Source organism: Echinops telfairi, unplaced genomic scaffold (genome assembly GCF_000313985.2).
Source record: "Echinops telfairi isolate 266 unplaced genomic scaffold, ASM31398v2 ScPeMD7_6681;HRSCAF=7622, whole genome shotgun sequence".
Taxonomy (NCBI): domain Eukaryota; kingdom Metazoa; phylum Chordata; class Mammalia; order Afrosoricida; family Tenrecidae; genus Echinops; species Echinops telfairi.
Window position 1 is genome coordinate 122,503 of NW_022110581.1, and position 16,395 is coordinate 138,897.

A 16,395-nucleotide genomic window follows, 5' to 3' on the forward strand; every position below is an offset into this window, starting at 1 on the left:
GACCACATGGCCAGCCCCACTAGGAGACATGATGCCCCTCACTGACCCATGGCCCTGCTGGGGACAACACCAGAGACACAGTGTGGGAATTGTACCCGATCTGATCCCGCCACACTGAGGCTAGGTGGTTTCTCCCAGAACAGGGCTCAGCAAACTTTGGAGATGGAAGAGCCAATCCTGTCCATCACCACAATTTAAAAATTATTCGAGAGCCATAAATACAGTTTTATAAACAAATGAAATCACCCTGATCAGAATGCTATCCTTTCTTTTTTTTTTTTTTTAGTTTTATTTCAGAGCCACATGGAAGTACCAAAAGAGCTGCATATGGCTCATGAGCCGCAATTTGCGGACCTCTAGCCTAGACTCTGTTTCACGAGGAAAGAAGGCAGGAATTGGCTGCTTTGCCCAGGAGGTTTCCAGTCCCTAAAGTGCCAAGTCCAGTGGTTCTTTTAAGCTAGCATAGTAACTTGGAGTAGAAGCAGGGACAGCTTGACTTTCTCAGTTGCTGGCACAAAGGTTTCTGCGTGATGGAGTGGAACTTCGAGGTGGGCCAGGGTGGCCTCATTTTTCATGGGTCTGGGTTGAGAAAGCTAAGCAGTCAGCCCAAAGAGAAAACCAGGCTTTCTTTGGCCCTGTCAGATGCTAGACTATGAAATCATAGACTGCCACAAAAGGGCTACTATCAGTCTGTTCCAGTAAGGACTCTTCAGGTCCAATCCTGTAGTGGATTCTAAAAGCAGATCTCTAGGTTCCGTAAGGACCCCTGCATCATTCTCTCACCATGACCTCTGCCCTCAAAGTACCAATTGATTGTCTCCTGTAATGAGACTCATCCTGAGCTGCTGGTACGTGTCTGTAGTGCCCTTATTAAAGGTAAAATTGAATAACTGCACTGTGAATAAGGAGCAGCTTCTGGTTTACTATAATGCAAAGAAAGCTTAACCTTATTTCTAGCTCTGTGTAAGCCGTGCTGCCTATCCCTGCACTCAAGAGAGTAATTGAGCCCATTTCATCAGCTCTGTGAGAGCATGGGGACAATTTTCCCATTCTTCTACCAGAGCCATAATTGATTAGTCGGGAATGAGTTGTCAATGCATTGGCCTCAGCCACTTGTGTTGGGATGAAGAGGAGCTTTCCTGTCCCCTGATCTACTCTGATGGAGGCTGGCTTCCTAGCTTCCCAGCTTCCTGCAGGACTGGCCGGCTCTGGGAACACTAAGGCCCTGAGGTTGCCTGGCCCAGGTTTTCCACCCCATTCAGAGATCTCCACAGCATTCTGGGTAGATAGAGAAACTAGCCTTTGCTTGAATACCTCCAGAAGCATAGAACGCTTCACTGTTTGACTTGAAGGAAGCTCCAGTTGTTGGAAAGTGGGTCATTCTCCCCTCCGTGCGTGTGTCTGAGTGTTTGTGTTGAGGCAGCTGGCTTTGGCATATGGTCTGGTTATCTTCCACCAGCTCTGAAGATAGCATTTTCATGAATGAATTCCCTGGCAAACAGCTCCCTTCTCAGAAAGCACCAATCCCTCCTACGACAACCTGCCTTTCAGGTTGATAATTAGAGAATCTGGCGAAGGCCAAGCTAGGCAGATCCGCCTTCCTCTTCTCTGAGCCTCGAGATCTTTCCTTTCATGCTGGCGTGGCCTGCAGGGGTAACAGGCAGAGCCACTTCCCCTCACACACCTCCTACCCCAACACTGCCCCTTCCCATGCGACTATAAGCTCCTGTTCCTCTGCCATGGAATGAACTCCAGAGCCTGGGCTTCCCTGGGTAGTGGGGGTAGGAGGAATGAATTCCGTGTTTCCTGTGGCAATGAAAGCTGTAATATGTCTGGCTCCCTGATGCGGCCTGCACACCTTGTGAGACACGGTTCTGTTCCCTCCTCTTTTGCTTTGGCTCAAACTTGTTGCATCAAAAGCCCGGGTTTAGAATGTTCTTGACTGGAAGCACTATTAGAGATGAGCACAGCAGTTCTCAAACAGGTCCTGGGGACTCACTAGTGGGTTAGTTTAGTTGAGAGGAAAAGGGGTAGTCTTACAGCTGGCTTTTTCAGAAGCGACAGATGTTTGATACCATAGACTGTAATGATGACTCTCACTTCTGGAAGTGTCATTTCCCTTGGAAATTTGCCCTTGGAAATGTCACATGTGAGCGTGCATGTCCTGGCGAGCAAAGCAAGTTGAGGACCCTTGGGTCTAGCTCCACTCCCTCATTTCCCAAGTTGGAGAAACCAAGACGCTGGTTAACTTACCTCACATATATAATGGTCTTTTAAAAAAATCTTTATATTTTATTTAGTTCAGTGGTTCTGAGCCTTCCTAATGCCGTGACCCTTTAATCCAGTTCCTCATGTTGTGATGACCCCCAACCATTAAATTATTTTTGTTGCTACTTCATAATTGTAATTTTGCTACTGTTATGAATTGGGACCCCTGTGAAAGGGTCCTTCGACCCCCAAAGGGTCATGACCCCACAGGTTGAGAACCGCTGATTTAGTTGGTTGCTGTTGGGAATATCCATAGCAAAAGATACACCAATTTAACAGTTTCCACATGTGTGATGGACTGATGTTGATTCCATTCTCACCTTCTCTTTCTGAGACCTTCCCCATTAACAGAAATGCAGTGCCCCCTAAGGTATCTCTGTAATTTTTTTAATTTGCTGGTGATTTGATCCTGTAAGGATCCCTGGTGGTCTAGTGGGGTTACATGTTGGGCCACTAACAGCAAGGTCAGCAGTTTGGATCCACCAGCTCCGCAGAGGGAGAATTATGAGACTTTGTGCTCCCGTAAAGATTTATAGCCTCAGAAACAAAAGGACAGCGTTGCTACTCTGTCCTATACAGTTGCTATGAGTTGAAATTGACTCAGGTAGTGGGCTTGGTTATTCTTTGATTTTAAGGATACATCTGGGGGCTCTTTTGGTTTCGGTTTCAGAGAGTCACCTACCCTGTGTGGCTCTAGGGAACCTAGAGTCTGAGAATTTTTATTTCTGTGCTGCATTTCCTCCCTTTTAATCAGGATTCTTCTTTGTGATGTTTAATCAAAGTGTTCACTAATGTTAGCCAGCAGACATAACAGTCTCATACCATGTGCCAGGCATGGGCAGTGTCCTTATTTAAAGAACCTGTATATCTAACTACCATATGAATGAATGCCTTACTTTATAATCTAGTTCTACATGTATTATCTCAATGGTTTCTCATGCCAGTCTTTTGATGTGGAGGACCTAAGGCAGCTTCAACGTGTGCCTGGAAAATGCCCATTATCTCAATTCCTTGGTCAGTGAACATCTTGAAGCCCCCTCATATTCTCCACATATGGCAGATAGGAAAACTGAGTCTCGGAGAGATGATAACTTGGCTCATGTCAGTGGCACAATTTGAGGTCGGGCCAGTCACCCTCTCACCATGATGTTGAGATGCCTAGACGGGGGTGGGGGGTGGGGGTTGTTCCGGAAGACCCTGTAGGAGAAAGGCCTTCACTATGGAATTCTCAATAGGCCTTGCTGGAATCAGTGAGCTATGGCTACTTAGAAATGTTGCCCATTATGTTTCAGTGGCACCAGTAAGTTGATTTTCCATTGAGAAAGGCCATCTGTTTCTGCTCTTGGCTACCAGCTGAGTCGATCCCCTGATGTGGTCTGGTCTCAGAGACTTTCTGCTGGCTGTGATATTTGTGTCTGCAGAGTGGCAAACAGGTGGGCAGGACAGCGGCTCGGAAGGAAAGATTCTAATTCCTCACCCCAGTATCTATGTCATGCTTGGCAGAGCTGCTAAATTTGCCTTCCTGGGAGAGTGTTGAAGAGTCAAAGTGGGAGGAGAGGGATGATGTGGAGGGAAAGCAGCAACGAAAGTTCTGGGTTCCGAGAAGCCCTTGTAAAATTACCCTCATCTTGGGGACACCCAGATGTGCTGCCCCCTGCTGTCCTGGCTGGGAGTTTTCTTCTACTTATAGAAGCAGGAACTTGACAGTGAGGAAAGCATTTGGGTGGCAGCCTGGGCTGGATATGAATTGATAGCTGATGGTTGCACAACTTTGCTTGGAGATTTGAATCCCTAGAGACCTCTGATTCATCTTAGAATAAGGGGCTTTGGCTGCTTCTAACATCTACTCTTTCCTTCTCATGGCTGCAGATTTAAAGGCCCGCAAGCAAAAGGCGTCCTCCCAAAGTTCGGAGCACCACCTCAGGAACAGGAACCTTCTCTTGCCCAACAAAGCCCAGGGGATCTCAGATTCACCCAATGGTTTCCTCCAAAATAACCTGGAGGAGCCAGCCTGCCTCGAAAATTCAGAAAAGCCATCAGGAAAGCGGAAATGCAAGACCAAGCACATGGCAAACATCTCTGAAGAGGCCAAGGTATAGTGGTGGGAAAGGGGAGTGGGCTAGAGTTCCGCAGGCTTCTTGCCAAGCCCGTTAGTCAGTAATCCTGTGAGTGAGTGAATGAGTGAGTGAGTGGTGGCTGAAGAGAGCCCAGTTAACTCATGTTCATTGAAGTTTTTTATAAACTGGTTCTGGGGGCAGTGCCAGTTAGGGGAGAGAATTTTCACCTTTCATTTAGTCAACCCAGTTTCGATCAGCACCAATGTACCACAGATATGGCCCCTGCCCATCAGTGAAGGGAGGTGTGTGTGTTGCTCTAAGGCTGAACAAGTTTCATTGGGACTTCCAGAGTAAGATAAACTAGGAAGAAAAGGCTGGTGGTCTGTTTGCTAGAAGTCAGCCAATGAAAACTTGCTGCATCACGATGACCTGAATCCATACTGGGTCACAGGACGGGCTAGGACTTGGTGGTGCACCGGTTGATGAGTGGTAGTTGGAGGCATATAACGATAACCCTTGGTCTTCTTGCAATAAGCCCAGGCTTCCTTTTGAGTTTAGGAAGAGTTCAGGAATATGGCAAGGGGTTAGCCTGAATATAATTTGTTAATGGCCAATCAAGAAGCTTTGATCTGGACTCAACTCACTGGAAACCAATCATTAGAGAGCTTTCTGAGTCAATCAAGGCAGAGAACCACTCGTAAAAATTGATGTCCAGACAGGTTGCTTAAGGGTAGGACCCAAGGAATTCCCCTTGGGTCTGGGCTGTAGCTGCCCTTCTCCATCCCCTTCCCCAGTTTGATGGTTTCTTGGGGAAGCAAAGGGACACTCATTAACCAGTAGCTGAGCATTCCCACAACTCTCGCTTGTTGGGACCTGACGTTCATGTTGGCTTCCATGCTGCCCCCAGTCCTTGCCCTGGAGGAGGGGCTTTCCATTTGAGGGAAGGGCCAGCAGTCCACATTCAGTGGATCCCCATAATGCATAATCATCGTTGGTAACTGGAAAAACCAAGGCCTACAGGCTTGTTGCCTGTGAATAGTGAGTCTCCCTTTCTCTCCCTCCCCTGCCCCTCTTGGACTCTGGTTCCATCTCCAACAAGGTACTCAAGCCATGTTCCCATTTGTGAACAGCGCAGACAGCACTCCTTGCCCTTTGTAGCTCACAAGGACCCTTGGGGGAACAAAGAAGGCAATAAGCGTGAGAAGGGTAAAGTACTTTCAGAAGGCTACCATGTGTCCCTGTGCTGAAGGAGGTGACCAGCCTGAGGGGACAGAAACTCAGAAGGGCGGCACATGAGCCCAGAGAGAAAAGCAGGAGGACCGAGGGACAAGGCGGGCTTGTTGGTTGGGGCTAAGGGCCAGGTCCCACCTTTTCTGGTGAGGAAACTAAGGCACTCCAGGAGGGAGGGTGAGCAAAGGTCTTGTGGGAGGTGACTCAGTAGTCATGGGGGACAGACTTGGGACGGGCACTCTAGAGGCTTGTCTGCTTCTAGAATCTGGGCTCTTTCCATCAGCTGCTGGCTGGGGTGGGGGTTATCTATCTGTATCCTGGAGACACTGGGGGAGTTGGGCAGGGACTTTCTGCAAGCCCCGGCACAAGTTGGGTGTCCCAGGCATCTGCTCATACACCATACCTCCCCTGTAGGAGAGACGCCCTTTGGCTGCTTAGTTGAAATCTGTGTGTTTTCCCCAGCACCCTCCAGTCCTACCTTCTTCATATACTGCTGTTTTCCTGGAAAGAGCCAAGGTGTGTGCATCCTGACCACTCACCTGAAAGTCGGCAGTTCACAGCACCGGGGGGCATTGCTTCCGGAAATATGTCAGCTATCAACAGCCCTATGGTGCCACAGTTCTAGTCTGTAACACGTGGGTTTGCCACATGTCACAATCAATTCGATGGGAACGAGTTTGGCTTTGGGGTGGTCATTTGTATCCGCCTGGAAAGCTAAGAGCACGATCATGCAGACCTGTGACCTTCCTGCCTGGAATTGTCCTCTGCCCTTACAGGATGGGGAAACTCGTAGCTTCGAGCTGTCCTGGGATTAAACCAGAATGGAGCAAATGCTCCTGGTGTTTATCTTTTCTCTGCTCCTCCTTTCCCAGCTTCCGTTCTTCCTCAGCAGCCTGCCTGCTGGGGCACAGTGCCTGGCACATGGTCAGCTTGAATCCAGCCAACCAGTATTGGTTGCAATAGGGCACCCAGCCCCGAGCTCAGGGGGTGGGAGGAGCCAAAGAGCACAAGACCATGTACTCTCCCCACCCCCACAGAACCAACTTTATGCCAAGCATAAAGGCAAGTCGTCCTCGTGCAACTGAGTGGACGTGAAGCAGGGAGGCAGTGAGGGACTGAGGCGTGGCTCCACCTCGGTGCTCTGGTTGGGCAGAGAAGGAGGGCACTGGGAACCAGGGGGCTGTAGAACGTTGTAGAAGACCCAGGGCTGCGCTGAGGCCTTGACGCGCCAAGGTACTGAGATCGGCATGCCAGAGCCACCTACTGCTGGATAGCAAATCACTCTAGAATTTAGCACTTTCAAACAGCCATCACCATATATTCTCTCAAGACAGGTTTTGAGGGTTGGGAATTCAGAAGTGGCTTAGCTGGGCACGTCTGGCCCGGCTCTCTCATGAGGTGGCAGGCAAGGTGGTCAGCCTTGGCTGCAATCACCTAGAGGTGTGCCTGGGGTTGAAGGATTCTGCCACTTGCAGGGCTGGCAAGCTGATGGTGGTGGTTGGCCAGAAGCCCCCTTCCCTGGCCTCGTGGACCTTTTCCGAGGGTTGTATAACTGCTCTCACACATGGCAGCTTGCTTCCCCCAGAGCAGGGAATCCAGAGAGAGCAAGGCAGAAATCACAGTGTCTTTCAGAACCTAGTTACACAGCATCATGTCTGCAGCCTGTTGGTCACACAGGCGAGCTCTCCGGAAGGTGGGCCTCCTCAGGGGCCCTCTTGGGAGTTGGCCATAGTCCACACTCTGGTCACTATTGCTTCACCTCCCTCTCAAGGTGCCCTAAAGTCTTCTTAGATGACAGCATCAGCTCCCATTCTGATATATCCTCATTTAAATTAGGAGCGAGTGCAGCCAAGGCTCCCTGAGCCTGGTTCCCGGAGCACAGCTCAGAATGCCTCACTGGCTGAAGCCCTCTGAAGTCAGGATGGCACATGTTCTCATCTACCAGACAGTGGTGGCACAGGTGTTAGCAATACACGGATGACGTCCCACTTTAACGTGTGGGGCTCTCAGGCCAACCACGAGGGAAGGGCTCAACTATTTGGGGGCACCTGCCTTTGGCTGCATGGTTCTGGAGCCTTCCCCGTTGTTGAGTCCATAGGGCAGCTCAGAGGGCGGTCTCCATTGCCCGGGCCTTGTGCTTAGTGGAGGACAGAGGCAGGCAGGGTCCCCACCAGTGCTGGCACCCAGTCTAGGTGGGACTGAGTATGATCTGGGAGCATGGTACGGGGAAAGATGAGGAAAGTCTGGTGAGAGGAAGGGGGTGGCCACTTCTACAACAAGAGTGGGGGTTTGGGAGCTGTGTTTTGGTCCCTACAAAGATCGCTGACTCCCTCTGCTTTGCTTTACTCATGTATGTCAGCTTATTTACAGATAGGACATGTAAGGGACCCAGGAAGATTCCAAATGAAGGCCTAGTAACAGGCCCAGCTCCTCAACTCCACCCACCAGGGTCACGACCATTTTGGTGGCTACATGCAAACAGTACTGTGTCCAAAGAGAAGTTGAGATGACCTGGGCATCTGGGTGGGGTGGCCACCAGGGGAACTGCTCTCTGACCTAACTCGGTTCTGCATCTCTGCTTTTGCTCAGGGTAAAGGTCGCTGGAGCCAGCATAAGGCTCCGTCTGCCAAATCTCCCAGCCCAGTGAAGCCCATGGAACCTTGCGCGCTCTCTAAGTCCCGAAGTGCCGGCCTAGAGGAGGCAGAGTCCCCCACAGTCCGCCAGATCCCACCGGAAGCCCGGAGGCTGATCGTGAACAAGAATGCTGGCGAGACCCTCTTACAGCGGGCAGCAAGGCTAGGCTATAAGGTGAGGGGACCCCAGGCTGCTGTGGGCCTGAACTTCAGAGGAGAAGCTTCTTGTCAGTGGTTCTTTGGTAGCCCAGGCAGGGCCAGCAGGGCTTTGTTTGGGCCTTGAGCCTAAGGAAGTGGGGGGCCAGGGCCAGCTTCCTTCACTGCCCAGATTACTGCTGAAGCTTGCCCGTTCCATTGCCCGCTGGGTATGTGGGAACGCAAGTTCATTTGAAATGGCAGTGTGAGATGAAGGCAATAGACATAGTAACACAATCTCATCTAGTGCACTCCTAGGCCACAACTGGGATTTGGGCATTTTCGTGTAGTCTTGAATTTCACGAGCGGTGGCTCCCCACTTCCCAGAGAGGAACGAGGGATAATTGCTGCCACCACCCCTGCATTTAGGTTTTCTGTAGTAGAGGGGGTCAGAAAGAAGTTCGAAGGGGTGGGGATGAGCTAACCTCACTTTGCCCTGGTGCAAAGGAAGCTGAGGTTGATGGAGGCCTCTTTTGTCATGCTAAAAGCTGCGGTTATTTCATGTCACTTAATCTTCATGGTCGTCAGCCTGTGGAGGTGGAGATAGGCTTTGTGGCCCCCATTTTACAGGTGAGAAAATCAGGGCTTAGGGTAAAGTGATTGAGCCCAGGTCACCCAAGTGAAATAGGAAACACCCAAACTCAAAGTGGGGGGGCTTCAAAAATTGTGGGAAAATGGAAATAAAAGACAATGTGGTTTTCCCATATGCTTTAGGAAGTCCCTTCATACATGCTTAGTATCTTGGGAGCCTGTTGGTTCCATGGTGAAAAATAGGTGGTTTGAACTCACCCGAGTTCTGTGGGGAAAAAACCTGGCAATCTGCTCCTCCAAAGACCATAGCCAAGGAAACCTTGGGGGTTGGGGTGGGGGGCACTTCTCTCCTGTCACATGGGGTTGCTCAGTCATAATCGACTCAACACCACAACAGCATAGACATACATCTGCATATTTGTGTGTATATATATGTTTATAGATAGGTGAACATATGCACACACACACACACACATCTTGAGTTCAAATGAGGGTTTGTTTAGTTCCCAGAGCAGTGATGGAAGACTGACTCATGAACAGAAGCAGGTTCTGTGGTTGGACATTTAGGTCCTCACCCATTTTTTTGTGTCTGCAAACTTGAACACGGATCTTGGCCCACCCCACTGAGCACAGCCTCAGGAATTTGTTCTTTTAGCAGTGAACTTACTGGGTTCCAAACTGTACTCTCCTTTTTTAAGGCTTCTGAGAGCTGTGACTGACTTATTTTAAGATGGCTCTGTTCCAAGCTGGGCTGGCCAGCACAGCACAGTGGACTTCAGGCTCCATGGTCCACCCACCCATCTTAGTTGGGCCGTAATTGCTAAAGGTGACCTGAACCCCCCTCTATCTTTGAGTTCCTGGGGAAAAACCAACAAACAGGCCTCTCTGAGAGAACCAAAAGGCCAGGGTCTTCATGTGAGGAGGAGCCTGTTGGGAAAGTGGGGAGAGTGAGTGCTCTGACAGGGCTGTGAGGAGGAAGGGGCCACCATTCACGTTACTAAGCAGCCCCTCCCCAACCGCCACACCTACTGTCAGGCAGCCCAGCGAGTGTCTCCTCTCAGCAGTGTCCGGCAGAGGGGTGATACTGGTGCATTTACGAGTTCACTGGTTTGCAAGTCAGGCCTACAGCTCTCTTACCAGCCTAATCCCAGGCAAACAAGAGTGCCTCTGGTTCCCAGAGTCCCATCTTTGGCCCCTGTGAAGTGTGGGTGAACGTGACCAGCCATGGTTTGAGTAGAGGGCTGGCGCTTACTCTCCTGGATGAACATTGGTCTTGCTGAGGCCAACACCCGAGTTCAGATCTTGAAGTGATTCTTTCTTCCCCGTTGTCAAAGTCCTGCTAGCAACTGTGCCCTGTATGCACACCACCCTATTTCTAATCTCGAGGCCCCAGGCTCAGGGAGTTAAGGTCTTAGGGTTTGAGCTGTAGCAGGGCCAGTGAGCTGCTCTAAGGACTGTACCCCCACAACCTACACCCAGCCCCAAGTAGTGTAGCCTTGTCTCTCCACTATCAGGGAGATAACTTAGGTCTGGGCGCCTGGCGATGGTGGCTCAGGACTGACTGGGCTGGCATGATTTTGAGGTTGGCCTCCATCCCACCCTGAAGACCAGACTTTGTCTGAGGTAGTGGATGGTTTGTGAAACATAGACTTGAACTGAGGTGATGCCAAGAGTTAGACCTCGCTGGTCATGGAGCTCTCCCCCCTGCCGTTGTCCCCACAGGACGTCGTTCTCTACTGCCTCCAGAAGGACAGTGAGGATGTGAATCATCGAGACAACGCTGGGTACACGGCCCTGCATGAGGCCTGCTCCCGGGGCTGGACCGACATCCTGAACATCCTGCTGGAGCACGGGGCCAACGTGAACTGCAGTGCGCAGGATGGCACAAGGCAAGGCCGCGACTCTAGCCCACACCAGGGGCCCTTCAGCAGGCCAGGCTGCAGGCTGCTAGGGGGCTTGGTTCAAGAGGGGATGTAGTCAAGACTGCCATAGACTAAAGGGAGAAGCAGCCATGGGCCAGGGTGTTTGGGTTCTGGAAATGGCTAGTCTGTGCTGGCTTTGAGGTAGAAGCTAGCTTTGCTAGGACCCCACAAATCACCTTAGGGGCACCCATCTCTGGTAGACTCTTGGGTCTTAAGAGCTAACTGGAAGGCTGACTGTCAGGTCACTTTCAGATTTGATTTGTTTTTGAAACCTACTCTGTCTTGAGGCAATGGCACCCATCCACCTCTGCTCCATCAGAGGGCCTGAGCTGCCTTCCAAATCAGGGGTCCTGGGTCCAGGGGTGCAGACTCTGCTCAGCCATTGCCTGGTGTGTGGAGCTGCTTTGCCTAGCTCTGCCCCTAGTGGTTGTCTGGCTCCATAGTTCAGTCACCATCCTCCCCATGCCAGCAGCATGTGCTTGAACTCTGCTCATGCTCTTAGACTCAGTTTGTTCAGAGCCTCCACGGAGCTCCACAGTGCCTGGAGAGTGCCCCGAAAAGTGACCATGAGCTAGAGGAGTAGGGGGCAGGGAAGGAGATGGGGAGACAATGGCCCTGTATACACTGGGGTCACCTCCTTTTTCCTTGATGATGTGGTCCCAAGCCTAGACACTCGGTTCCCACTTGGTCCTCACTCTGTGTCACCTCTGTAGGCCCGTTCACGACGCGGTGGTCAACGACAACCTGGAGACCATCTGGCTCTTGCTGTCCTATGGGGCGGACCCCACACTGGCTACCTACTCGGGGCAGACAGCTATGAAGCTGGCCAGCAGTGACACCATGAAGCGCTTCCTCAGTGGTAAGCAGGGCCTGGGGCTGCTTCCAGCTCTCCTGGGAAGCGGGCGCTCTTGCTCGTCCTCCAGCTTAAAACAGTTCCCAAGAGGGGGCAGCAGCCCTCTTCACGGGCTGGGCTTCCGGATTCTCAGAAACTTCTGTGCACTTGAAAAAGCCCCGAGGGAAAAAGAGAATGTTTTGAAAACTGGTAGCAGTTGTACAATACTGCTTGATATGATTGAACTATGGATTTATAAAATTTCTACATTACTTCCCAATAAAATTCTTTGAGAAGAAACACAAAACAAAAAGGAAAGAAAAAGCCCTGAGGTGTCCACTTCCTCCTACCCTGCTGCTGGGAGCACCCTCTTCTGGGCCCCGGTGACCCCAGGGGACCCATTGAACAGTTTGGGATCTTAGACAGAGGGCTCCCAGGGGGGTGAGTGAACCCCTGTCTCTGGTTCCGTTTGAGGCAACAAGACCTATGCATTGCGGGAGATGTCAGTTGCCAAAGAAGCGACACTTCACATCTTTGCTTTTGTTTTTTTGGACTTTTGCCTAGTTTGTGATCCTGGGGAACCCTCAGGGATCCTTCTCGAAGCTGTGTTCCTCACGACCCTTGCTGTGGTAACTGCAGCTTTCCCCTGCACCCCTGCGTCTCTCTTCTCTCCCCGGGGTTCTCTTCCTCCCTCATCGACCTCCTTTGGAAAAGGTCTGGTGCCCAGGCCCATGGCAAGGGCCACAAGCCAACATGCATTTCTGTTCTCATTAGTGGCTAACAGCTGTTTGTCCACAGTTAGAGAGCTTTACTGATTGGTGGGGCCCTGGAGGAGGGAAGGAGGGGAGTCTGTCTCGGGCATGCTCAGTAGGACTCTCCTTAGACTTGACCTCCGAATTAAAAAAAAAAAAAAGCCTGTTTCCTTTGTGACAGCACAGCTTGGCCCTTGCTCTAGCAGTTACTTCTCACTGCCTGAGCTACAGAGCAGCTGGGAGTGGGATCGCCCATCTTCTTTGGAAGCTTCAGGATCGGTGGTCGACGCTTCTAGAATCGGAAACTATCAAGACCTAGGATTTTGGCCAAGACCACCCCCTTCCTCCCACTTGTTTAGTCCCAACTCCACACTCCTCAGAGATAGAGTTCCAGGCTCCCAATCAGGGGCTCATTTGTTTCTGGAACAAAGGTTAATAAATGAGTAGATGCTGGTGGAGGAAGAAAGGAAAGTGGCTGCAGGCAAGGCCCTGGTGGAAGGCGTAAGAAAAGCCTCGGGCCAGTGCCAATCCAGCCACTAAGCCCTCTCTTCCTGGTCTGGACCCTTCCTGCCGCCCCCCCTCCCCTAGGTTCCCAGGTCTTTCAGAGCCAAGCTGCCATGGGATGCCCAGGCAGGTAGTCATGTGAAGCCTATTTGTAGTCGCATCACTAGGGGGCAGGGAGGTCGTCCACATCCCAGCCACAGAGCCATGCTCTCGTTCACAGCCAGACACATGTTCTTGTCTGCACTTGGCCCAGCCAGCTCTAGCAACCATGTATAGCCAGAGCACCTCTCTCAGATAAAGGCTGTGCAGGACACAAGCTGTCTTGGGGGGGAAATGGTCTAGTTTAGGTGTCCCTTTGGGCTTGAGATTGCTGTTCTGTCATCTTGGGGCTCCCTGAGTCCAAAGACAGTTTATAAACAGATGGACTCTTCTGCCAAAAATCCCAAAAGGATTTTGAAATAGTTGAAATAGTCAAAAAAATCACACAGAAACACTCCCCTCCCCCTCCCCCTTCTTAGTTCTGGAAATGCATCCCAATAACAGCAAGAGTCTTGGTGGTGTAGTGGCAATGTGTTGGGCTGTGTTCTTTAAGGTCAGCAGTTCGATACCACCAGCCAGCTGCTCGTGGGAGAAAGACGGGGCTTTCTACTCCGGGAAAGAGTTACAGTCTTGGAAACTCACAGGGCAGTCTACCCTGCCCTAGAGGGTCACTGTGAGTTGGCATCGATGTGATGTCTGTGAGGGTTTTTTTTTTTCGTTTGGTTTTTGTTGTTGTTCTTTATCCCAATAACTAACCAGCCTTTCGACACTTCCTTCATGAACTCCAGTGCCAGCCATGCTGAGAATGAAGAGTCCAAACAGCAGTCTTGCTTGAGGCCATCACCCCTCCTCGTGTCCCCATGCCTGTCAGAGTAGGCTTTTCAGGGATTAGATTTTTGGAAGGAGCTCACGAGGCCCCTTTCATGTGAGGTACCTCTGGGTGGCCTTGAAATGCAACCTTTAAGGTAACAACTGAGTGCTTAACTCTTTGGGCTACCTGGGGACTCCATACAACTTCATTCAGATCTTGCCATCATTTGTCTATGGTTCATAGCTTCATAAATGGTGCTTACCAGGGCTCTTAGCCACTGCCCTCCCCCCTTTCTATGCAGACTGTTAGAGGCAGAAAGGTACCAGGGTGGCACAAACAGTTAAAGTGCTCACCTGCTAACTGAAAAGTTGGAGAGTTCACTCAGAGGCACCTTGGAGGAAAAGCCTGGCAATCTTCTCCACCCCCCAAAACAACCACAGAATAGCCTATGGGGCCCCTAGTCAGCAACTGCTTTTTTTGGTTATGCTTTAATTAAAGGTACAGCAATTCTCTGGCTGGTAGGGAGGCGTGCTTGCATACTGGACCTTGCCCCGCACTCCAGAGAGGCAGGTGCTGGCCGACGTCAGCCAACTCTGGAGAGTGGGGAGGAACTTGGGTCCAAAGGACATATTTTGGGGTGAAGGGACAGTACTTAGGGACTTTTCTGATAGCTTGAGTCAACTATTTTCCTCTTTGTTATCCCCATCCTGCTTCTCCCAACACACAGACACACATGCATCCCCAAGACCCCAGTGGGGATAGTGGTGTGGTGGCTGCCAGGAGCATGTTGGAGCCCCATTTCCCTCCCATCTACCCACCTCCCCAGCCCTACCCCCAGCCAGTCTGCACAGGCTTCAGGGTTTAGCTTTTGGTTTTCTGCCTTGCTTGCCTGGCTGAGGTACTTTTAAAAATGTTTGGCTTTTCTATCCTAAGTACTTGCCTACCCAAACCCTCTGTAGATTGCATACCCACCTCCTCCCCACTTCCCCAGGGCAGAACATTAAAGGAGAAGCCCTGTGGATGCAAAGGGCCCCATTTTCTGCAGGCTGAAAAGGCAAGCAGGAACACCACGGCCATGCCTTGGACAGCTAGCTCTGTGCAAGAACCCTGTTCTGGAAAAGTGGGGGTCCCTGCTTCCAGGGGTCCAGTGGTGGGTCATTTTTATAAAGCAATAACTGCTGGTAGTGCATCCCAATCATAAATGTGGGTTCTATTATATGGGGTTTGCTTAAAGTTAGGCCATTTCTCTGGCAATCATAAAAGAGGGAAGTGGCAATTCTTCATTTGTTCATCCATCCATCCATCCATCCGGGCACCAGACGTTTAGTGTTAGGTTCAGAAGGCCCTGGTGGCGTTGTGGGTTAGGTGTTGGGCTGCTAACTGCAAGGCCAGCAGTTCAGATCCTCCAGTTGTTTGTTCCACAGGAGAAAGGTGAGGCTGTCTCCTCTCGTAAAGATCGAGTCTCAAACACCCACAGGCGAAGTTCTACCCTGTACCATAAGATCCCTTTCTGAGTCAGAAGTGACTCAACGGTAGGCTTAGGGTTGGGGCTGTGTTGGGTTCAGCTGCTACACAGGTACTCAAGACCGGTTGTTAAGCCCTTTCTCCTTCATCCTCATGCTTGGAACATCCAGCATCCAGCCCCTCAGAACGGCCTTTGAAAGGCCTCTCCCTTTAAGCCAAATTATAGCCTGGCATGTGACTGGCTTACCTTTGACCCTTTGAAGAAAAGAGCATGATCCCAGGCAGCCAAAGGGAAACAGGCTGGTTTTCCTCTTCGGCCTGAAGGAATGAAGAGAGTGTGGGGAGTTGTGGCCTTTTGGTTTAGGGTGTCAAGGACAGCACCTCGACAGCTTTCCCTCTCACTGGAGGCCCTTGAATCACAGGAGTTGGTTGGTCCTGCCAGAGGCCTCTGCTGTATGACGCCCAGTTCAAGGTAACTTCTGTGTTTTCCCTTCCTTAGCTGATGACCCTGGAAATGGGACCCTCTGGTGGCTGGGGCCCTGCTCCACCTTGAGTTCCTGAGAAGTAGGCTTCTGTTGGCAGCCCATTTTGATTGATATGAAAGTCACATAATGTAAATCTGCATTTTAAAGTGGACATACCCTGGCAGTGAGAACAGACACCACACTACATACCCTCACCAAGGAGCCCTGGTGGCATAGTGGGTTACAAGTGGGGCAACTAAACACAAGGTGAGCAGTGCGAATCTACCAGCCATAAAGCTTTCTACTCCTATAAAGAATGACAGTCTTGGAAACCCACAAGGGCTATTATGCCCCGTCCTATAGGTTCACTATGCGTCAACACAGACTTGATGGCAGTGAGTTTGGTTTTGAGTGTTTGGTATTCTTCTGTGAATGGGCCACTATGAGTATAAGACTGTTCACCCTGTCTATGTGTACTTGTCAGAATACCTTCCTTACTTTGCCTGGGAGTGGGCTTGCCGCCTCATTTAGTTATTTGACCTGACGAACTATTTCTCTCCACATCTTCACCAACACCTGTCATTGTCTGTCATTTTTGTTTATTTTTTAATCGTTTTATTAGGGGCTCATACAACTCTTATCACAATCCATACATACATCAATTGTGTAAAGCACATTTGTACATTCATTGCC

At 50.6% G+C, this 16,395-nt stretch overlaps 1 protein-coding gene across 4 annotated transcripts in view; it reads left to right on the forward strand.

Moving 5' to 3' along the window:
• The window catches only part of BCORL1 (BCL6 corepressor like 1), an 84,425-nt gene that overhangs the window by 52,238 nt on the left and 15,792 nt on the right, over positions 1 to 16,395 (forward strand). For all 4 annotated transcript variants that reach the window (XM_045295971.1, XM_045295973.1, XM_045295972.1 and 1 more), the window contains 4 exons: positions 4,138 to 4,361; positions 8,145 to 8,363; positions 10,637 to 10,803; positions 11,550 to 11,695. In XM_045295971.1, coding sequence (XP_045151906.1) covers positions 4,138 to 4,361; positions 8,145 to 8,363; positions 10,637 to 10,803; positions 11,550 to 11,695 — 756 coding nt within the window. The remainder of the gene's footprint in view (positions 1 to 4,137; positions 4,362 to 8,144; positions 8,364 to 10,636; positions 10,804 to 11,549; positions 11,696 to 16,395) is intronic.